This window comes from Gymnodraco acuticeps, unplaced genomic scaffold, assembly GCF_902827175.1.
Source record: "Gymnodraco acuticeps unplaced genomic scaffold, fGymAcu1.1, whole genome shotgun sequence".
Classification (NCBI taxonomy): domain Eukaryota; kingdom Metazoa; phylum Chordata; class Actinopteri; order Perciformes; family Bathydraconidae; genus Gymnodraco; species Gymnodraco acuticeps.
The window spans coordinates 239,100-264,029 of record NW_022991645.1 but is presented as its reverse complement, the minus strand read 5'-3'; the positions used below and the strand labels follow the sequence as shown (position 1 = coordinate 264,029).

General features: G+C 40.5%; 1 protein-coding gene across 1 annotated transcript in view; it reads left to right on the top strand.

Moving 5' to 3' along the window:
- The first annotated feature begins 13,191 nt into the window (after positions 1–13,191).
- The window catches only part of LOC117534335 (excitatory amino acid transporter 5-like), a 29,616-nt gene continuing 17,877 nt past the window's right edge, over positions 13,192–24,930 (top strand). Inside the window, 2 exon segments of the mRNA XM_034198529.1 lie at positions 13,192–13,452; positions 19,708–19,787. Coding sequence (XP_034054420.1) covers positions 13,207–13,452; positions 19,708–19,787 — 326 coding nt within the window. The 5' untranslated portion in view covers positions 13,192–13,206.

Below are 24,930 nucleotides of genomic sequence, written 5' to 3'. Positions count from 1 at the left end.
GTTTGGTTGTGCGGCGACAAGCTCTATCAAGTTCTGGCTCCCCTCTGGATAGGTACATGCACTCTAGTGGATTTGAATCCAGCAATCAGGCTTAACAACACTACTCTTTAATGTATTATCCAGAGCTACTTGCCTCGGACACTTATGACCTCGAAGATTTTACCTTGGAGTCCACAAATACAGAGAAGGAAGTGTCCCAGTGTACCCACAACACAGACCATCTGTGACCCAGTATTGACCGGTCACAGAATGGGAACAATAACATTATTGGCTAAGCCGCCTGTGTCCTTAAAGAAGGTAAACAGACATCGAGGTTTGTCCTGTATGTTACTAATTGGCATCTTATGATAATTATTTCCACAACAGTGTGTAAATTGAAAAGATAATACATTTGCAACATAGGTAGTCCAAATGTTTGGAAATGCATGTGTGTATAATAGGAAGATGAATCCACGAGGATATCCATCCAGGACCTATGATCCAGGACCACAGCCACGACTCAAGATCCAGGACAGAGGAGCGCAGGATCATCCATGACTCCGGATCCCGGCGCATGTTAGCTTAGCGTAGTTTCAGCTAGCTCTGGAACTTCCAGCTCGGTGGCAGCAGGTCCCGCCTCGAGCAGGCGGGAGTTGAACTCTGATATCACTGTCGAGCCGTTAGTGGCCGACTCCGCCTACTAAGGGCTTCTCTGCAACTCTGCAGAATCCTTTGGGTGACGTCACGGACCCTACGTCCATTTATATATACATTCTATGGTCCTGTACCTACCTGTGGCGGAGGGGGGCAGGGTCTTGTGGACATTACTGCGAGGACTGCTGCTTTTAGACTGCAGGCAGCTCAGCGGCTGCTGTATGGTGCCTCTCCCTGCTGGCTGGCTATGGCCCGGCTGTTGCTTTGGAGGGCAGGGGGTTTTGGTTTCTATAAACATCTGTTTCTGCTGAAGGCCCCTGCTTACAAGATAACTGGATCATCAATGCCTGGACGATTCTGAGTTTTACCAGACCACCTGATCCCCGGCCTGGGATGTGGCTGTTTGAGGAGCCATTGTTTGATACTGGTTTTCTTTCTCGAACCCTTTTCTCTTCGGCCACCCTAAAGAATGCGTTCATCAAAGCGGGAGTGGTAAAACTTGGCCATTTGACAGGGATCTCAACAGAGAACATGACGGGCATTCGATCAACCAGAGTTCTGGAGAACTTGGTAGATGAGGCGTGGCAGTCGCTGTCGCCATCCCACCGGACTTTTGCTCTGGATGCAGATCTGGCTGACCAGTGGAGAAAGGGACATGAGTATGTCTTTCCTGCCTTGAGTGTGGGTCCTGCGGTGGGGGAATGGAGAGAGGAGGATGGTCTCCTGCTATAACTGGGGACTCTAACACCTGGAACGTTCAGCTCCTGCAGTGGGAAGCAGTGGCACACTCTAAAAACAAATGCTTTGGCTCAACAAACCCTTTGAAGTTGATCACTCCAAAGATTAAGTTGTTCCAACTAATTTTACCACATTATTTAAAAGTCATTTCAAGTTGTATGTACTTAATTACCCTCATTCAGGATACACGTTTTTAAGTTGACAACCATTTATAAATTAGGTTGCTCCAAATATATTGTATTCAATAGTTGTTGTGTTTTTTTTAGCTTTTTCATGTTTTTGCCTTTAAAGAAAGAAATTAATTAATTCCATAACAAAGATGTTGAATTGGAAATGATTTTTTAAGATTGACATACATCATATGTGTAATTCATGGCACAATTCAAACGGGATCGAAAGATACGTTTTCTCTCTCCATTGACTTCAATACATAATTTTTCAGAAATAAGGTCCCATGGGTAGATGGGCGTGACTTCGCCACTCTATATGCAGCTGCAGAGTGAATTTATATATATATACCCAGTCTTCCTGAAAGAACTTGCGCTGAGCTTGATTTAAATCTTGAGAAAAAAAAGATAAATAACACAAATTGAAATTACCCCACAAATAATAAATAAACACATTAGCCATATTACCATGGGACATGGGGACACAGCAAATAAATGCTGCCATCACAACGAAGTTAGAGGCCTTTGCATATTTAAAACCAGTGCCTAATATGTAAAATCTGTAAAGTTTTTGTAAAACTACAGAAACAAACTCTCAATGGCCACCAGTCTGCAGATCACACACATCCATTTCACAAAAGATGTACAAAGATGTTTGCACTGCCGACAGTCATTATTTCAAACAGTATGAACACATTTAACGCAGAATGCTTGCTCATTCATTTGTTTCCCTGGACCACGATAGTTGCCATCGTATGGTCAGATCCTGGGTGGACCGGTCACTGATGAAGGCGATATTCATGTCCTTTTGAAGCACATTAAATAATAGGTTAGCGCATAAGAGATAATTAATTAGGTAACTGCATACTTTTTAAACTGTCACTCTGAGCGAATTCAGAGCCATTATTACCAGCTGCTAAAGCAACGCTGGTATTGTTTTCACCTATTGAGTCTGCATGTGTGTGTCGTCATGGCAATGTGGTCCTGAAGACACACAGAGGTGCTTTTGAGTACTTTGCCTAATGTTTAAATGCATGTGGACAGATTTTGTCAATTACAACCGTGCAAGTTTTAGTGGATCTTCTCATCTTTTTAGCAGGTTCCATACAATATGTGAACTGGTTAAGTGAAGAGCAGAAGCCACTTTTCAAATGTTACACAATCCTTTTCCCATGCCATTGCTGTCAACACCTATCCATGCTGAACGTTGCTAAGATTTTATTGATTGGGGTGTGGCCAAAAGTGCAATATGCTTCAAAATGTAACTGACAGAGAGCAATCAATCAATCAATCAATCAATGTTTATTTATATAGCCCAATATCACAAATGTTACATTTGTCTCAGTGGACTTCACAGTATGTACAGAATATCAGTATGACAATACGACACCCTCTGTCCTTAGACCCTCACATCCTACAAGGAAAAACTTCCGAAGAAAACCCACAGTTTAAAGGGAAAAATGGGAGAAACCTCAGGGAGAGCAACAGAGGAGGGATCCCTCTCCCAGGACGGACAGACGTGCAATAGATGCCGTCTGTAAATTGAAAAGATAATACATTTGCAACATAGGTAGTCCAAATGTTTGGAAATGCATGTGTGTATAATAGGAAGATGAATCCACGAGGATATCCATCCAGGACCTATGATCCAGGACCACAGCCACAACTCAAGATCCAGGGCTCGCGATGCAGGACACAGGACCGCAGGATCATCCATGACTCCGGATCCCGGCGTATATAGACACCAAAAAGAAAGACATTTGGGGAAGCTGGGTTAATCGGAACATGAGAGTACACAGGTACAGACAGAGAGAAGGAAGAAGTAAGATGTCCCCCGACAAACTAAGCCTATATCAGCAAAACTAGGGGCTGAATCTAATCAGCCCTAACTATAAGCTTTATCAAAAAGGAAGGTCTTAAGCGCACTCTTAAAAACGGATAGGGTGTCTGCCGCCCGAACATAAACTGAAAGCTGATTCCACAAATGTGGAGCTTGATAAGAAAAGGCTCTGGCTCCCATTGTACTTTTAGAGACTCTAGGAACAACCAACAACCCTGCATTCTTGGAACGCAATGCCCTAGTAGGACAGTAGGGTATAATGAGTTCTTTAGGGTAAGATGGCGCCTGCCCATTAAGGGCTTTGTAGGCGAGAAGAAGAATTTTAAATTATATCCTGTGTTCTATAGGGAGCCAGTGTAAGGCAGCCAGAACAGGAGTAATGTGCCCAAAAAAGATTTTATTTTATTTCAAGATTTTTAATTACTTCGCTAAACTCCTTGAAAAGGTCCTCTTCCTTTTCTCCAAGGTACACGACAAGGCAGCGGATGGCTATAGTTCTCTGCGTACTTCAATTGTATTGTGCTATTTTTGAAAAAGGAATAAAAAGAGAAATGACCTAAATGAATATATTCTGAATGGGTGACTGCCAACGACTTGCATTTCAATGACAACTCTAAATAACGATCCTACCTCAAGAAGCATGTCCTTTATCTGCTTCACCAAGACATTTTTTAACAAAAAGTTATATCACAATAGTAACCAAAGTATTGTTACACTCACAGTAGCCTCTACTACTTTGTATACTCTCACAGAACTATTCACAGTTCAAAGGCTGCTCATTTTGGTCAAACAGCAATTTGCCTATACAGTGCAACTACAAGGCTATCTATGTATTTGAATGACAAAAGATGACACTCACCTTAAAAGTGTCCTTTGTATAGTATTTCTATTTGTCTTAACTGTCGGAACTTGTCCAGGCATGTTAAGTGGGAGTGGACTTGAAATCCTTCACTCAAGGTGTAGAACAATTAAGTTATCAACTACAACTTGAATTTAGTTTGAAGTCAATTAACGCAGAAATCCGAGTTTAAATTACACACAATATTAAGTTGATGTAATTACCAACCTTATTACGTCAACACAACTTATAAATGAATGTTTGCAACTTAAAATGTTTATCTAAATCAATTAATTCAAATGTGTATCTTGCAACCATGCATTTAATTAACTGGTGGTAAAAGGTCCCCTGAATGACTTTTTAGAGTGCAGCTATACCTTAGCTGCGTAAAGGTGCTAAACCTCAGTTCTCTCTTGCAGGCGTCAGAGAGTCGAGGTGGACAGATGTGTTTGGCTTGGGCTCTTCCTCTCAGGGCAGCTGGCGGATCCTGTATAAATCTCCGGTTGAGAAAAGGATGGCTGACATCCAATGGAGAATCATACATGGAGCAATAGCCGCTAATAAATACAGAGCTCATTTTGACCCAGGCACAACCGTTCTGTTTTATGGCAGAAACATTGGAGCATTTAGTGGTGTCCTGTACCCGATTGGCTGGTCTTAAAACATGTTGTGTTACATGTTACAGGAGTGGGTGGAAGGGTTGGGGGAGGTTTTCTCCATACCACTTTTTGTCCATGGCCCCAAATACATCCTGAAAAATAAGGAAACTCTAGTACTGATACATTTCTTGTTTGCTAATGCAAAATGAGCAATCTGGAAAAGTAGAAAAAACCAAGTTGCTGGAGTGGGATTGACGGATGCTGTGCTCTGTCTGAGGGGGCTGGTGGCAGCGCATCTGAGGGTGGAGCATGCACTATACGCTGATCAATCATCTGCAGGGGGTTCTGGATGTGTGGGCTCTCTATTATTGAAGTTTTAAAAGATAAGTGTAGTTTTTGTGTTTAAAGTGTGTAAAGGAGGATGTTTTTAAATGGGTACAATGTTTCAAATTATATTTAATTGTAGTCATGGAAATCTGGTTATTTATTAATTGAAATGTATTGTTTGTTTCCAACTCTTTTGCAAAATGTGTCTATAGTTAAAACAAATGCAATTAAAATTTGTTTTAAAAATCAAAACATCTTCTTCTTCTACTTCTAATTCAATGTAACTGCCCGCAAAATATTGGAAACAAGACAACAAAAGTGCTTTAAACAAGGTAAGTTACGAATGTATGTTCTCAATCACCAAGTGCGGGATTGAATATTACATTAGTTTAGATTTATTGTCCCCAGGGGGAAATTCATTTTCACAGCAATGTGAAAACAATATAAGACAGACAACTACAGATAGCACCACACATGATGGTTACTTGTTATGATTTAGGGCTGCAATGGATGGATCAGGTTTTTGCCAAAGCGAGCCCTTTTACTAGAATAATATTAATATGTTATGTAATTATATAAACCGTATTGGTACAATGACGGATTTTGGAACATTAATTTGATATTTCTCATGGCAGTTAGACTCTAGAGACAAACCAGGGGACTATATTTTTATTTTTAATCTGTGTCTGTCCATTTGGTGTAGTATTTGATCCAATATTACATTTGGTTTATATATTAGTCACTTTCTTATGAAATGTCAGGTTTTAGGCCTTGATTTGAACATTCAATCCTGAAAATAAAAAATCAACCATTTAATTATGATTAATGATTCATTTTTCTTTAATCCTGACGTGACTAGAGTAGATAGTAATTAAGTAAGTCAATCTGTATAGGAAGAGGAGTTAAGGGATAGAGGAGAAAAGGTTATGGTATAATTACAGAGCCTGTCAATTTATGAATTGAGGAAATCAAAGTTAGTCTGTTGACCAGTTCAGCCCTGAGCCTGTTTTTCAGGTCTCAGGCTCGAAAATGACATTCCCAGAACAAATGACCATATCTTCCCTTCTAAAAGGGTTACATTAATAATCTTTTTTCTCAAAGTAATGATAAACCTGTGAGTTGGATGCAGAAAAGTCAGAATCAATATAGATGTTTTTATTTTAAATAAAATTCAGATTGAACATGGTAAAAAACTGTAAATTATAGTGTCCGTCCAAAGATTATTTTTTACTTACAGTGAACTAACCTTGGATGATGGGTTAGTAGACTAAAAGCTTTAGGAATCCAAAGTACAACATATAATAAGTACCCTGTATAAAGATTGATGCAAAACAAGTGACATTTGACCTTTTTAGACAGATTTAGTTAAAAAACCCTCTTCTGGGGCCATTTGGGTGGATTTTCCTTATCTCTGACCCCCCTTGTTCGATTTTGACATGTGACATCTCTTTCTGACCGTTAGAGCCAATAGAATCGAAGGGGAATCGTCCCGCACACACTCATGTTACAAAACAAAAATGGCGTCTTTGCTCAAGCAGTTTTGCTCCATAGTGAAGCTGTCTCTAGGTCTGACATCTCAAAACCGAAAAGCTGATTTATTGCTCATGGATAATCAGAAATCATTCAAAGTGACACAGACACATATGGATTAACTTCAGCATCGTTTTTGATCGTTTTAATGCCATTGAAGACCACTTTTGACCAGACTACCACACAGGTGAGCCATTTTGCCATTTTTGGCTAACTAGCTCCATATATTTTGATGTGTGTTCTTGTTATTATCTCCAAGAGTTCGTATGATTGAGTGATAATGAGGATAACCATCGATTCTGTGTCCCCTCACGATGTGAAACGATGGGTTAATATGTGCAGCAAAGATAAATAGGCCTAATAAGGTTTTGTGAGTGAATTTCGGTGCAGTCATCCGTTAGCATTTTTCGCTCGTTGCTAATTCAGAGGCTCAGCGTTAGCATTGTGGTTTTTTTTTTGTTTTTTTTTTAAATGATCAGTTAGATGAGTTTCTTTCCGTTACATGGATATAAAACATTCATAGTTTATTAAATGAACATGCCCTCAGACACTGTTTTCTGCAAGATGTTGCAGGAGGCCCCCGGAACCGGGGTCTCTCGGCTTAACAGGTTAACCAAAGTGCAGCCATCTAATAATGTACTATCTGTTATTAAATCATCAGAGGAAAAGAACAGAATGAGAGGGGTAAATCCGGAATAAAAATAAAGAAGCAAAGAGATTGTAGAGCAGTGAGAAGGAAAAAAACTTGGCGTCTCAATTCATTACATTGCCAGTATTTTTTGTTGTTGTGAAACAAAAATCGCCCCCTCTGATTTTTTAACAGCCCCCTCAGTCATTTCGTCCTGGAGCCGGGCCTGGGTCGGACAAATCGAGACATTTCTGTTCCTCATGGAACATCGACAAACAGGATGTGGGGGACCTATCATGCAAAATGCACTTTGTGATGTCTTTTATACATAAATATGTGTCCCCGGTGCGTCGGGGAACTCACGCAGCGTCAGAAAATAAAACCCTCTCTCTTTTCCTCCATACCCAAATCTTTTAAAAACAGAGGTACAACGAGCGGATACAGATTTGCTGCCGATCTGACGTCACATCGGCAGCGGACCCACAGAAAATTGCTATCAGAAACAATGCCTGACGTGTTTTGGACGTAATCTCGTCTTTGTTTACATTAGCAAGCCTCGCTAACACTCAGAGCTAACCTGTACTGAAGAGCACGGCCCATTCCCAAACCGCCCCCAACACCCTACCCCTCCGTTTGCGTGTTCGCGCGGAGGGTCCGCCATATTGAGGGCTGTTCCAAACCAACGAGTGTGGAGCGGTGTGGAGGGGGAGTGGGCTATCAAGCCCTCAAACAGCGAGTCTGCATCGGTGCTGACTTGAGACCATGCTTGAGACCGGTCTCTACCTGACCCAGAGATGGGGACTCGAGTTTGTGACTCGGACTCGAGTCGCACTTAAGTCGCACACACAGAGACTTCAGACTTGACTTGGACTCCTGCTCAAAAGACTTCGGACTCGACTTGGACTCGTGTTTTGGGACTCGTGAACAATCATTGTGTTTTCTATTTTTGACGTATTAAAGGTGGGGTAGGTAATTTTGAGAAACCGGCTCGAGTGCGCTAGAATTTGAAAATACACAACCGGAGAAAATCTGCCACTTCCTTACAGAGCCCCTCCTCCAACACACACGAACGCGCACATGACCAATGAGGGCACGAGATAAGTTTGTGCCCCGATGGAAGGCTGACAGGCAGGTAGGCCATCCAGTTACTTTAGCCGGGCCGGCTAAAATAATTGGTCGTGCTTTTTACAGTATTACGGCTTCCACAGATTTTTTGTCAAAGCACTTATGGACGGTTAGCAAACATGTTTAGCTCAGCTTCAGCTATGTAATGTTAACTTAGCTTGCTACTAGCTTTGTAACTGAATATTTGAAAAGATGAGTGAATGTTTGCTTGTCACACTTGTTTGCGTTGAGTGGCGTTGACATCCAACTCTTGACATGACATAAAAAAGGTCGGTAACGTTAATCATTACGTTCCGCTGCCACCATCTACTGGCTAACGTTAAACGTAGAAAAATACATAGTTACATACATAAATACATCTGTCGGTTTATAGGCAGGTTACAGGTTTATTGTTGACCACGTAACGTTAATGTTACAGGTTTATCAGGTTACCATTACACTGGGTTTGAGTGAGAGGATAGAGGAATATATTTATTTATAGTAGACTTAAAAGATGTCATTATAGACCCAGTGTAATTAAACAATACGGTTGCAGAGGTCACATTTTAACATTTTTGTCCACTGGCCAAATGGCTAGCCTAGTGAATGTTGAAATGTTACCAGCCACTCAATAGATTGCCATTGTTATTTTTGGCTGGTGCGTGCAACATACAGTACCAGCCACTTGCATGATTTACCAGCATTTAGCTGGTAAATGGTGTTAATGGTAGATATCTCTTTTGGAACAGGTCATGTTTTAATATCACCAGTTCAGTATATTTCAGATAATATTGCAGCAATAGTTTTTTAGTTACAAATGGCACAGAACAAATGTTTACTTTTAAGTACTTTTAACACAGTTTCCCTGCGGGGGATTAATAAAGTATTTGTGATACTGATTTCTGATTCTGAAGTGTTTTGCTTATAAGTTGTTTGCATTTAGCTAAAGTGTGATGTTTTTCCTCATATTGCATTGCAATAGCCTGTTTAAAGTGATCATATAACAAACAACTAATCAGTACTGATACTGTATGCTAATAGATATAGGAGTGATAATAATACAGTAAATGCTTTGAATGTCTTAGATATAGCTGTGCAGTATTCTTAACAGACTGGATAGCAGCAGACAATAGAAGGCTTATTACAACCAGAAGAGACATGAGACTTTTATTTTTTAGAGACTTGAGACTTGACTTGGACTCGTGACCAAAGACTTGAGACTTGATCAAGTCTCACCCCACAAAGACTTGAGACTTGACTTGGACTCGTGACCAAAGACTTGAGACTTGACTTGGACTTGCAAAAAAAGACTTGTGAACATCTCTGACCTGACCGGTCTCCACGCTGTGTGTGTCCGTCAGGAAACACCCTGTTAACAAGTAGTTCCAGCAAACATCCACTGATAAACTGCGATGTTAACAACCTCATGATAACCTCATATGTTTTAACTTAGGATCATACCTGTGTTTAGTCTAGAAAAAGGTAAATGTGTGCATTTTATTATACAGTTGTGTATATTTACAGACTGTTGCAAAAACTAAGAAGCTTATAAACATCAGGTTTAAAACTAAAAGAGTTTTGAAACACAATGAAAGATGTTTGGAGTTTTATTTCAGTTATACATTTACATTTTTTGTCTAAGAGACGCTGATTTCAAACCGTTGTTACATACAGGCCGTTTCTCAATCGCGAGGATGCTTGCTTGGTAGTCGCGTACTTCCAAGTCACTTCCTTCAGAAACGAAGCCAGTATACTTCCAAGCCACGGCTTCGGAAAACGAAGAAGAATGGAACAGACTAACAAGTGTGCCACTCTCTCTAGTCTCTAACAGTTTCAACATAAACCGTACCGAAAATAAATACCTCACGATGTCTATCTAATTATGAACTTGCTTTACTTTCACGGAACACACTTTTGGTGATAACAAACAAATGTAACAAAGTCACATATTTACCACTACATACTTACATTTAAATGTGTGCTGCGTTGGTTCAGCCATTCTCCACAAGGGTTTTTGAAATTGATCCGTGCGCAAAGCATTGTGGGGATTTTAAGGACGCGAAGTCTACCGATGTGCAGCCTCAAAACTTCCCCCAAACCAAGGACGCGGCCTTGGTGGAATTCCAAGTATGCTGGAGATTGGAACAGTCCTTTGGCGGCACTCAATGACGTAGTATCCTTGAAATATTGACTTGGAAGCCAGTATCCTCGAGATTGAGAAACGGCCACAGTTACGGCATTTCCTGTTTCTGCCGGAGAGAGGGGAGGCCGTCCCAAAGCTTGCTGCTGTATTTACTCCCTCCATCTGACAGGAGGGAGCCTCATTGAGCTGCGAGTGTGGCTACAGACGGAGTTCACTCCGTCACAGAGGGGTAGGGTCGAGGGAGTGGTTTGGGATTGGGCCCACATGTGTTTAAAAAGCAGGAAATAAAAAAAGGAACTCACCTTGTGATAAACCCACAAGAGAAAAAGCATTTGAGCTCCATACTGTTTCAGAAATAATCTTTGATGTGGTTTAGAACAGGATGGCGTTTTATCACAGCAGAATTTAACTTTATCTCCGGTAGAATTCTGATCAGGCATTATCTCCGCCTCCTCTTTTCTTTTTTTTTCAAGCTAAGGACCCAAAAACCGCGTTTCTCTAACAGGGCTGCAAAAGAGGGGTATGAACAGTTTGAGGCATGGCTACAATGGGTGAACTGTTTGGTATTTTAAGCAAAAAACTTCACAGACATGTTTTGTATAGGTATGGCCCTACAATATATTTTTCCAATATAGCATGATAGGTCCACTTTAAGTCAGGGTTGCCAACTCTCACGCATCTGGCGTGTGACACACGCTTTCACTCTCAATCTCACGCTCTCACGCTGTCCAAACTATTCTCACGCCAAAAAACAAGAATACCGAAGACTAGAAACGGTTTTGAAAACTTTTGTCACGTAGTGATCGTCTTCTCTAAAGAACATCTTTGATAATGTCTTCTGGCCAATCAGAATCAAGATAACGGCGTGGTGTTGTTGCAGGAAGTCCCGACGGAGAATACTTTTGCTGTAGTACATCTCTATACGTCGATACAACATTACGTGTTGATAGAAATCAACACGTAATGAAATAAGACCCCACGGTTTGATGAGTGATAGGTGTGTGGTCTGTCTTTCATTTTGACACACAGAACAATGGGGACTATCCACCCTTATCCACAATGTAAAGTAATTCACAGCCTCTCCCTCTTCTCTCTGTGAGGAGCAGCAGGTTCAGCTTTCAGAACAAAGTAACAAAAAACTAAAATGGCATTCATTTTTTTAAACATGTCGTGTATTAATAGATGTATTTATTTGTCTTCTCAAGAGAGTACCAGAATGTGTATTTTATGTTAGTATTTCAAAAAATCTCCTGGGGGAGAATCTCCCCAGACCCCCCTGCAGGGGTTGGGTTTTCAGCATGTCAACTCTTTCACCTGTGGGTAAATTGCAGGATTGGCTCCAGGTCGCCCTTTTTATTTACTACAAAACAAATGTGCCTTTTTATTTCATACAGTTCAATTTGGATTGAGACAGGGAAATAATCTAAACCTCACGCGTGGCGTTTCACTGTCAAGGGTTAGCCCTACCATAGATTACCCAACAAAAATACTCTCTCGCAACTGCCGACCCGTATTGCGCAAGCGCAGATCTAAGATCCAGTAGAAATGATAAAAAAGTAAAAGTCTGCTGCTTATTGTTCTACTAGGCCAAAATAGAGTGTGTTAATTAATATGTTTGGCAGTTTGGAGTAAGTCTGTAGATTTGTTTGTGTGTGTGTTTCATGTATAGGCCTCTCACGATAATTAATTTTGTTGGATACATTTTCCCGGAGATTATTGCGATAAACGATAATATTGTCGGCACCATTGTATGACCATTTTAGACCACTGACATAATGATAATATATAATAATAATGCAAGTACATCCTTTCAAACTGCTAGTCACATCCTCATGTAAATGGAAATGTATCGAGTTATTTTTTATTTATCGTACGATAAGTCAATTAATTGCTTATCAGGCACACAATAAAACAGTGAAACAAACATGTGTTTGACTTTCATTAGTGAATGAAACTTTGTGCCCTTTATAGTCTGTGTCCAATATTGTGTATTTGTATATATTGTATATATATATCCTATATATATGCTAAGGTCCCGCTGCTGACACGACAGCAGTCATTTCGTGCTCACATGTGTAATTAAACCCATGATATCAAAATCTCACTCCAGCCAGGTACCCAAAGTTGGCAACCCTGCTTTAAGTGATACAGAAAATGCTTTATCTGTAGGCCTACACTTACTTTATTGATTTGGTATACATTAAAATGCCAGAACCTATGAAATAGTTGGGAGACATAAATGCAAGTTTTGGCGATATTTCTTTTTTTAATAAAACGGTAATCTTTTAGTTTATTAACGTATTCTTACTGACACTTATTTGAGCTCATACAGATAAACCTCCCTGAGGCAAACAACTCCGTCTAAACCTTCCGGATCATGTGAAATCCTCTGACTTCTTGAACCCAACTGTTGAAAAAATCACAGAATCCGGACCGGGTCCATGCAGGACGGCCCGCAGCAGGACCAGATTCCACAACAGAGGCTGTGAGCTGTTCCCCTCTTAAGCCTCTTAGCGGCTGTAAGTCTGCCCGCAGCCCCAAGGCTTTGATCAGGATCATCTAATCCTCCGTGGAAGAGGTCAGCTCGTCTTTGGCTCTCACAGGTTTGACACGCTGCCAGGCGTCCACAAACACGGAACCGACGGAAACCTTGGACAGCATGGAGGAGCTTCTTTTACCCAATGCGGAGGAGGAGACGCGCTCCGACCACAGCACGTATGTTACGGGAGACGCGGGAAGGACGATGGGGGACCGGGTGAAGACTGGCCTCAAGAAACCGCTGAACCTCCTAAATGCCGTGAAGGATTTCCTGGTGAGGAACGGGCTGCTGACACTGTCGGTGGTGGCCGTGGTCTGCGGCTGCACCATGGGCTTCCTGCTGAGGGGAACCCAGCTGTCCACACAGGTAGGACCACAGGCTGGGCGGGAGCCGTGTCTGCACCTCCCTTATTAATACTCCATTTTTAATGTCCAATTGAATATTTATTTTTAACTTTATATGGTTGTTCAATTATTTTATTTTAAGTTTTATCACACAACATGAAGGTTTGATAGTGACTCCTTCTCAAAACCTGAACCCTTACATTTTTGTTTGCTTTGGTTGAGGTTGTTAAATAGTTTTTATTAACTCAAATTAGCTAGTTTTATTATAGAAGCAAGTTTCAGTAAGTCTGCAGTTTGTTAATAGCTACCTTTTTTAAGACCGAGCTAAAAAGTATGCTTAGCAGCTGCACACTTTAAGCTTTAAATGAAGCAGCTGAAACTGCTAATGTGTGATTAACTTCCCCGGTCCTGTTGCTACACTATGAGCTAATGCTTCGATGCTTTTGGTCAGGTTTCCCTGATGGATGACAATTAGTTTACTGGCTAAATAAAAATAATTGGTTAGCAATTTAAACAGTTTATTTAAAGATGGCTTACTGCACATGTTAGCTTAAATGGTTTAATTCAGGTTAGCTTAGAAGAACATAACGTAAATTGTCCAGTCAAGCTCAAGCCTAAGCAGGGATCTAAATATGAAAAAGGGGGCTTTGTAAATGTTCTAAAATGCATTCAGCATGTTTTTCAGAGCTCAAGGATTCACACACTGGGTTTAAATATAAAGTCCTCTTTAAATTCACCCACTGCTTCTCTGATATCCCACATGTTGTTAGAGAGCATTACGACATCACCTTGTACATACCATTTGGCTTTTGATCAAAATAAATGAATAATAATTGCAATAGAAAAACAAGTTGTGTGATAAGACGACATGTAGTTGCGGCTCTAAAACCAGTACAAAAAAAATCAAGTAATGATACATTTAACAGACTTTCTATATTAATATAATAAGATTAAACTTTATTGTCATTGCGCAGAGTACAAGTACAAGACAACAATAAGCAGTAAGCATCAAAAGTACAGAAGAAGCAGTAAATTGCAATGATGTCTATTATCATATACATATATATATATACTATCGACAGATATTAACAAACTGAAGTATTTACACAAGCATAGGTATACACATTATAATCAGCAGTATAGAAAAGTAATACACTATAAAACAGGTATAAATAAAGACAGTATAAAGTGCTTATGTGTTTTCATTTTGTGTTTTTGCTTATGTGCTCTTGTATGTTCTTTTAAAGTCATCAACCTGCAGATGAAAATTAGCCTCTATGGTTAAATCTGGCACATTTACACTTCTTAAATAAATACATTCAAGTTCTATAGAAAGAATAGCATAGACAATATTGCTGTTTGGACAGTTTTATAAATACAGATAATAGGTACAACTCATATGCAAAAGACTCTAGGCTTGTAAATAGCATACCATGTATTATAAGTGAAAGTTATAAATAGTTCAGTTTCACTGGGAACTGTCTTTCAGCGGCTGAACGTAGAGACACAAACATGGAGGTCACATGATCACTTAGAGCAGGGGTGCCCAACCTTTTTTGAACCGAGAGCTACTTTTAAAGTTGCCAGTCTGCCGAGATCTACCAGTCCAAATAGAGAGGTAGCCATTACTGACAGCCTCCTACCAGGTAAATACACACTTCTACTTGTATAAAACTGACCTTTGTACGATGAATACTTCATAAAATACTGCAGATCCTTTATCTTACCTCTTTCTAATCTACACACATACAAGTATTTAACTGAAGTTATACAACAGTGTTGTTGATACAGAGTTGGAGTGTATTCACACGTCACATACTACAGTGGGTAATGTTTTCAAGAAACATTGAACAGTGCTGCCACATATGACACAGGGAAAAAAGAAAAGACCCTTTCTTTGCCATTATATACAAATAGTGTTGCTACAAAAGTATAAATGAGGCTTACTAATAAGACAACTCAGATCTGAAGCTACTCAGTAATCTGCTGCCAAAGTGCAATAAAAAAGACAACATTATTAGAATCAAACCCTTTTTTTGTTGCATTTTAGTAGAGTATAAAAATAAATGCCTTTAAAATAGGATGCAAGCAACACTAGTTTCTTAACCTGAATTGTACAATACTTATAATGAATAAGTTCAAACAAACTCAAACTTACAGCAGATTAATAACGGTATCTAACTTGAGTTTTTATTATATCAAAAACCTGTTGAAATGCTTCTGTTATTTTGACTGTCCCCAAAAAGCGCGTCAGCAGCCTCCAGGAATGCTTCTTTCACAACTTCGCCGTCTTTGAAAGACTTCATGTGTTTCGCAAGAACGTGACTGACACGATAAGATGCTATGGTAGTAGCCTTGCTCTTGTTGTTGGGCCTGGTGAAAATGGACTGCTGTGCATTTAGCTGTCCTTTCAGGCCCCTCCCCTTTTGGGAGCGTAGGGCAGAATTAGGAGGGAATTCCGTCTCGTAGCGTTTGTGCACTGTTTGGAAATGCTGCTCCTAAATTACCCTTCTTTGATAAAGCCACGCTCGCATTGCAGATGAGACAGATGGACTTTGAATTGGAATAGACACAAAAATAATCATCCTCCCACTCGGAGTGAAAATTATATATTTTGGGCTTTTTTGCTTCAACGTGAACTTCATCATGACACAAGAGAGGACGGTAGGACTGTAATTTCCTGTGTTCAGTGAATGCAACAGAGGCATGACACCAGACCAATCAGAGAGTTGCATGGAAATAAACATGTGCTTGTGTCATTCAAGCTCGGCTTAAAATATTTAATCGCGATTAATCGCATGATTGTCCATAGTTAATCGCAAATTAATCGCACATATTTTATCTGTTCTAAATGTACCTTAGAGGGATATTTTTCAAGTTTTTAATACTCTTATCAACATATGAGTGGACAAATATGCTTTATGCAAATGTTATTATCATTTGAACAATGACAAATATTTTCATGAATATTAAACACAACAACCTCTGAACATTACAAATATTCGCCTCAATTCAACCTGGAACCTCTCATACAATAATACAATACAAATGGTGTGTGTGTGTGTGTGTGTGTGTGTGTGTGTGTGATGGATCGTTGGAGCTATGTGCAACTCAAGGCATATGCTCGAACGGGAGCTGCCTGGACGCTGCAATCATGTTGCGCGCACTATCCGTGCTGAGTGTGCTGACTTTTCGTACAATGTCCCACTGTCTGGCTTCCTGCATAAAGTCAAGTGCTCGGCGCAGTTGTCGGCGAAATGTCGCTCCTCTGTTTTCATTTAAACAGCTCCTTATATCCGTTAGCGCAGCTAGCTAGCACCAGATGCTAACAACAACAATACACGTACGGTCTCTCTCTCGCTCGCTCGAGCCACACATACACACACCCTCCCGGTCCTCCCGATGGCCAGTCGGTACCTGCTGCCGGTGAGCGTGGAAGTGTGGTCTGCCGCAAGCGGACGGCAGGAGCGGGGCTGTCAGCATCAGCTTGTAGATGGTATTTTAAAGTCGATCGAAAAACCATCCTTAGCAACGGCTACTTACAAATATTTTAATTTTTTAATTTTAATTTTTTACAAACTCCTCCAGATCCTGCCTACCAAACTTACCTAACTATCTTCTGGGGCGTGCCGGGCTCGAGGCGACTTTAAAAAGGCAATCATCAGCGGCCGAAACCCTGAAACGCCTGCCTCCAACAGGGAAGAAATCCCCACCCAGGATTATCCCGAAAATAAAAAAGGCAAAATAAAAAATGAGTGCCTGAAAGAAGGACTCATTCAGCCCAGCTAGACACTCCCCTATCTAAACTGAGGAAGCTTTTAAACCACAATGTTTTATTTTATTTTAAATGTAAACAGCCAATGCTTCCAAACACAATATCAACGCTAAACCACAAACAGATACTCACTCTTTGTCTCAGAATCTCGGACGAGCCCCCATTTGTTACGTTCCCTCCAAGTCTAGGGGTACCAAGGGGAGTAACAAAACACAAGGATGACCAAGCACGACAAAAAAGAGAGAGAACCGATCTCTGAAGTAACAAACAGGTCGTTTAATGAACAAGACAGGAACACAGGCTCACCAGCCAACTTGCACAGAATACTAAATAATCAATATGTCTAGGAGCACATCTATCAATCGGCAAGACACAGTTTTGTACACATGCAGCCAGAGGAGGAAAAAGGAGGCCTCACTGCAGTCTTCCTCCGGTCCTATATGGAGGCCCTGATTTGGAATTAGGAGCACCTGGGGACAATCAGCCTGCACCTGGGGAGAGGCTGCACCTGGGGACAATCAGGCTGCACCTGGGGAGTCAGAAGGAGAGAGAGAAAGACACACACACACCCACACAAACACTACGGCACGTAACAATAGCTATTCATGTTTTTATTTTATATTTTTAATATGGCTTTGGTGCTTTGTTTATATACAGTGGGGCAAAAAAGTATTTAGTCAGCCACCAATTGTGCAAGTTCTCCCACTTAAAAAGATGAGAGGCCTGTAATTTTCATCCTAGGTATACCTCAACTATGAGAGACAGAATGAGAAGGAAAAAAAAAAAATCCAGAAAATCACATTGTCTGATTTTTAAAGAATTTATTTGCAAATTATGGTGGAAAATAGGTATTTGGTCAATAAGTTATATACCCTTTGTTGGCAATGACAGAGGTCAAACGTTTTCTGTAAGTCTTCACAAGGTTTTTACACACTGTTGCTGGTATTTTGGCCCATTCCTCCATGCAGATCTCCTCTAGAGCAGTGATGTTTTGGGGCTGTCGCTGGGCAACACAGACTTTCAACTCCCTCCAAAGATTTTCTATGGGGTTGAGATCTGGAGACTGGCTAGGCCACTTCAGGACCTTGAAATGCTTCTTACGAAGCCACTCCTTCGTTGCCCGGGCGGTGTGTTTGGGATCATTGTCATGCTGAAAGACCCAGCCACGTTTCATCTTCAATGCCCTTGCTGATGGAAGGAGGTTGTCACTCAAAATCTCACGATACATGGTCCCATTCATTCTTTCCTTTACACGGATCAGTCGTCCTGGTCCCTTTGCAGAGAAACAGCCCCAAAGCATGATGTTTCCACCCCCATGTTTCACAGTAGGTATGGTGTTCTTTGGATGCAACTCAGCATTCTTTCTCCTCCAAACACGTCTAGTTGAGTTTTTACCAAAAAGTTCTATTTTGGTTTCATCTGACCATATGACATTCTCCCAATCCTCTTCTGGATCATCTAAATGCTCTCTAGCAAACTTCAGACGGGCCTGGACATGTACTGGCTTAAGCAGGGGGACACGTCTGGCACTGCAGGATTTGAGTCCCTGGTGGCGTAGTGTGTTACTGATGGTAGCCTTTGTTACTTTGGTCCCAGCTCTCTGCAGGTCATTGACTAGGTCCCCCCGTGTGGTTCTGGGATTTTTGCTCACCGTTCTTGTGATCATTTTGACCCCACGGGGTGAGATCTTGCGTGGAGCCCCAGATCGAGGGAGATTATCAGTGGTCTTGTATGTCTTCCATTTTCTAATAATTGCTCCCACAGTTGATTTCTTCACACCAAGCTGCTTACCTATTGCAGATTCAGTCTTCCCAGCCTGGTGCAGGTCTACAATTTTGTTTCTGGTGTCCTTTGACAGCTCTTTGGTCTTGGCCATAGTGGAGTTTGGAGTGTGACTGTTTGAGGTTGTGGACAGGTGTCTTTTATACTGATAACGAGTTCAAACAGGTGCCATTAATACAGTTAATGAGTGGAGGACAGAGGAGGCTCTTAAAGAAGAAGTTACAGGTCTGTGAGAGCCAGACATCTTGTTTGTTTGTAGGTGACCAAATACTTATTTTACCGAGGAATTTACCAATTAATTCATTACAAATCCTACAATGTGATTTCCTGGATTCTTTCCCCCCAATCTGTCTCTCATAGTTGAAGTGTACCTAGGATGAAAATTACAGGCCTCTCTCATCTTTTTAAGTGGGAGAACTTGCACAATTGGTGGCTGACTAAATACTTTTTTGCCCCACTGTATATATATATACGTTGAACAATCCTTTGAGTCTGAAATATAAAAAGCTATATTCAGAAACTGTGTCCATGAGAACAGTTATGTGTTTGTGAGCATCGAGTGTTACTGCGCAGCACAGATTGATCTATTGGAAGCTGTGTTACAGGCGGGAGGGCTATAACTCTATGAAGCACTTTACTGTATTTATTATTCAACAAGCATTGACAAAAAGTATGCTTTGATTTAGAAATGTTTGATGGTGATGTGTTTTATCATGACAGGCGAAGATCTACTTCTCTTTCCCTGGAGAGCTGCTGATGAGGATGTTGAAGATGCTCATCCTTCCTCTCATCACATCCAGGTAGCTTCTAATATATTACTCACACACCAGTACCAACAAGTCCTCCAACTCATACGACCAAATGGGCCGATTGTTCAGGCCCTTATTACGACCAAATGTGTCGTTTGTTCAAGCGCTTAATACGTCCTATAATTACGTTTTAAAGTTTTCGCCCTCTAGTGCTCCCGTTGAATGCTAACGTTACAGATGGTCGTTTATTCACAAATAACCCTCTCTGTAAAATCCTAAATTGTAGGATAGTTTGGCCATTAAAACGCTTTTTGATTCGATTTCTAGCGAGAAGTGTATATTGTACTTTTAGAATCCACGTCCAGTCGATATGTAGGATCTATAGTTTGATAGATGTTACGAAGATGATTTGAGGTATGCGGCAGCCTCCATGTAAAGTTACGGGTTGAAAACAGTATTTCCGGTCTCTACGTTTTCATAATAAAACCAATGATCAAATGATTTAACAGTGATATCTGCAGTACTCATCCACTAAAAAACATCAGTTTATCCTTGTTAATTATACGACATGTATTGGTTTAAATTGTGTACAATGTTTTTCCCATAGGTTTTTCTCTTTCGATTCTGAGAGACACCTTTCTTTTTTCAGAGGTTTTGATAGGCTAAAATCACGCCGCAATGCACGTCGGGATATGGTGTAAATGCGATATGAAATCGAAAAACATTTAAAAAAATAAAATAATACTTTATTCCGAGTTTGCTTGCTTTTCTCTTTGGAGGTCATCACATAACGGCATTGTAATACACGGTTCGGCTGCATTAAATATTACATATCTGCCGTAGTTCGCTATTTATAGAGCCCTGATGAAAAGACTTAAAGACAAACTGGAAGAAGTGCCGCCGAAACTGAATATGTGGCGTGATCATAAATATATCAGCAATTAAACAACATCTTACATTTATTTTCACAAAATACGTCTCCTTGCAGTATCAACATTAATTATAACATTTATATTTGATCCAATTGGTTATATTTACACCATAACGGTGCACAGCTGATAGAAAAGGACACCTAGTCGTTAAAAAACGTTATTGCATTTTTTTGTTGAAATTATGTTATATTTGATGAAAAAAATATTAAGAGTACATACTTTCATAGGGGGAAAGTAGAAGGTCAATGATAGAAACATATAGAATAGAAAATATCAAGAAGATACTGTAAGTGATCTCTACAATAAAACAGTTTAGTGCTGGATGTACAAATATATTAACAGGAGGATGTGCAAAACAGACCAACTAATAAGGCTTTATTTAAACATTAAAGAATACTTTAAGTTAAGGTCTTCTTTTGAATAAGAATTTTTTTTAGGGTTATCCACAGATAAATATGAAGTCTGACAAAGTACTTAACGTCCAATATATTGCAGTTTCTTTTGGCATTTGACAATCACCTTCCCTGAATTTGACTCAGGTGTAACTAAAGTCTGATTTAAGGGTTGTTTATATTTCACATCATTAATCAGAATCTGAAAAGTAACTAAAATAAATGTAGTGGAGTAAAAATACCAGGTTAACCTCTGAATTGTAGAACAAAGTAGTATGCTGCTGTAACAAAAACATTTCCCAACTTGGGATCAATAAAGTATATCTTATCTTAAGATGATCGATGGCTACTGCCATATTTGCAAAATGTGCCTCTGAACCTTGACAAGTGCATGTTTCAGGCTTATCAATGAACAACAGGAGGGGTCACAGACATAAGACCAACTGTTAAATAAAGCTCTTCTGACCTTAGCTGTCATGTGGGTATATATTAATGCTGCCCATTATGGACACAAGCAATTTTCACCCATTTATTAATTATGTGTTTTAAATGTGATAACACCAATGTGTTTCGTATCCCCCTAAACAAGTAAGCAGTAAACAAGCAACTTCTAATTCTGGGAAATACGAAAACGTCTTATAAAACTACAATTCACAGTAGAGACGTGCCATAGAACATGTTGCGAAACACACAATAGCCAGCATGTGTAGTTCTGGTGGGGGGGGGGCTGGGCTGGACCCGTCCAATTCCAGTTTTGGATAGACTGGCGTGGACCATTCCATTTCAAAGAGCCGTTTGACACTCGGCGTAACCTTGTCGCACTGCCACTCCAACATCCAATCACAGAGCTTGATGACTAATCACAGGGTTTGTAAAGCAAGGCGGATGTTGTAGTCCCAAACGATAGCTGGGGATTCTGGGTAGTGTAGTGTCTTCGGAAACTGTAGTGTCTAAACTCCTAAAAAACTATTTGTTTCTCTGAATCGAAGGTTAAAAACACAAAAGCATTGTACACAATTTAAACCAATCAATAGTGTGTACTTAACAAGAATAAACTGATGTGTTTTAGTGGATGAGTAATGGAGATATCACTGTGTAATCATTTGACAGTGAGGGGAATATATCCGATTTTATTATGAAAACTTTGAGACCGGAAAAACTGTTTTCACCCACGCTAACTTTACATGGAAGCTGCCCCATATACAGTACACGTTCTCCTGGCGAGACCTCAAATCATCTTCGTAACATCTATCAAACTATAGATCCTATACATCGACTGGACGTGGATTATAAGAGTACAATATACACTTCTCGCCAGAAATCGAATCAAAAAGCATTTTAATGACCAAACTATTCCACAATTTAGGATTTTCCAGAGAGGGTTATTTGTGAATAAACGTCCCTCCAGAGCGTTTGCAATGAACGGGCCGGGAGCATGTTGTTTCTTACACGACCACTAGAGCACCTCTAGTGGTCGTGTAAGAAACAACATACACTTTAAAACGTGTCTCTGGGTCGTAATAAGGGCTTGAACAATTGGCCTATATGGTCGATTTTTGTAGGAGGACAGGCTGACCATTACACATATTATATTGTTGAAATAGTAATGGCAAAAAAGACAAGGGAGACAAAACTTAGGAGAAAAGTCTTGAGAGTAAAAAGAACATGGACATTTCACTTTTCACTGATGAGGTTTCCAGACTGTTCTGTTCTCCAGTAGCCCTTCGTCAGACCCTTTCACACATGGGATAGATCACATTTAGCCAAAGAGAAAACACAGAGTGTCTGCAGAGATGGAATGAACTGAAAAAGAGCTTTACACACAGTAAATGTTACTAAAGTGTACTGATTTATAGACGTTTCTTATACACGTACAAAGTTATTTATTAAGCCCATTTAAAGACATCGATTAGTAGCAGAGCATTTATTTTTACATGTTTAACATTATTGTGTTACTTTTGCACATCTGCTGAGAGTATTTTGATGTCTGAGCATTGTTCCTCCACAGGGTTAAGGTTAGGGTTGACCCCTAACCCTAACCCTGACAGCCCTCATTTGAATGTATACATTAAAACATCAAATAAAGGTCTTTGTGCTGCTTATCTGAATACACCTCCAACCTGTTTCCTTCACCTGGGAACACCACATACTCAGAAAGTTAAGGAGTTTCAAGGTCAGGACGATACCAAAGTGTTGTTGCATTGGACATGTTATAATGTTCACCTTGGTGCTAGGTTCAAGGTCAGGAGAATCCCCAATAATCCAATAGTCCCCCCTGCTTACAGTCTTTGTGCTACACTATCTCTGTCCTACAGATGAAAGCTAGACCCTCCAGAAAAACGCGGGCTAAAATCCTTGATTATGCGATCAAACATGCAGGGTTTTATGTGATTTTATGCGGTGAAATTGCGGGAAGTTGTGAAATATGCGGAAATATGCTAAATATGCGGAAAAAATAAATATTGGGATGTCTTATTTATTTATTCTCTCTCACACACAACCAACCCCTTTACTATACAATTAAACACATTCAATGTTTATTTATTGTAAAAGCAATTGGGCTATTTTAATCACACTCTCTCTCTCACACACACACACACACACACACACACACACACACACACACACACACACACACACACACACACACACACACACACACACACACACACACACACACACACACACACACACACACACACACACACACACACACACACACACACACACACACACACACACACACAGTTTTAATTTCATGTTCGTTATCTGACCAGCTTCAATCTTGTAGGCTTCTCACCTCGTTTCTTGTAGCCCTCGAACGGGTTTTGGAGGTTGATGCCTCGGTGAACGTGAGTTGTTTGGCTTTCTTGTCCGCAGCAGCAGAAAGCATTTTCGAATGTTTGAATGAATCAAAGTGGGTCGTCACCGTCGATGTTCTCTTAATAACATTGTTATCCAACTGTGTGTTGGAGCATAATACTTATGCTCCAACACAGTTGCACGGGGTGCAGAATAGTTTCCCCCCACTTTCGTGCAAGACATCGGGGTACTGCTTTGCCCGGTCTTTAGCAGAAATGTTCGTCGGTAAATGAGATGGATTAGATTTTTTCATCTTGGTGTTTTCTCTCTCGTGTGAGCTCCACACGTTCACTCTACGGTGTTGTTTACCTTCTGTGATGTGCGAGCTGATGACGTTGCGTCATCATCATCATCACTTCACGTCAAGACGAGTTCACTTTTTTTCCCCTCAACTTTGTGTGGACAAATGCGGGGATTATGCGGTCTTTTGATAAATATGTGGCCTTTTAAAAATCTGCGCCATTTTGCTGATTATGCGGTAAATTCTGCGATCGCAGAATCGCGTTTTTCTGGAGGGTCTAGAAAGCAACACATGTTCCTTTGAATCAACATGTGTGTGTCTGTCTTTCTGTGTGTGTGTGTGTCTGTCTGTCTGTCTGTCTGTCTGTCTGTCTGTCTGTCTGTCTGTCTGTCTCTCTCTCTCTCGGTCTGTCTCTCTCGGTCTGTCTCTCTCTGTGTGTCTCTCTCCGTCTGTCCGTCTGTCCGTCTGTCTCTGTCTGTCTGTCTGTCTGTCTGTCTGTCTGTCTGTCTGTCTGTCTGTCTGTCTGTCCGTCCGTCCATCCGTCTCTCTCTCTCTCTCTCTGTCTGTCTGTCTGTCTGTCCGTCTGTGTCTCTCTCTCTCTCTCTCTCTCTCTCTCTGTCCGTCTCTCTGTCTGTCTGTCTCTCTCTCTCTGTCTTTCTGTCCGTCTGTGTCTCTCTCTCTATCTATCCTATCTCTCTCTCGTCTATCTCTCTCTCTCTCTCTCTCTCTCTCTCTCTCTCTCTGCTCTATCTCTCTCTCTCTCTCTA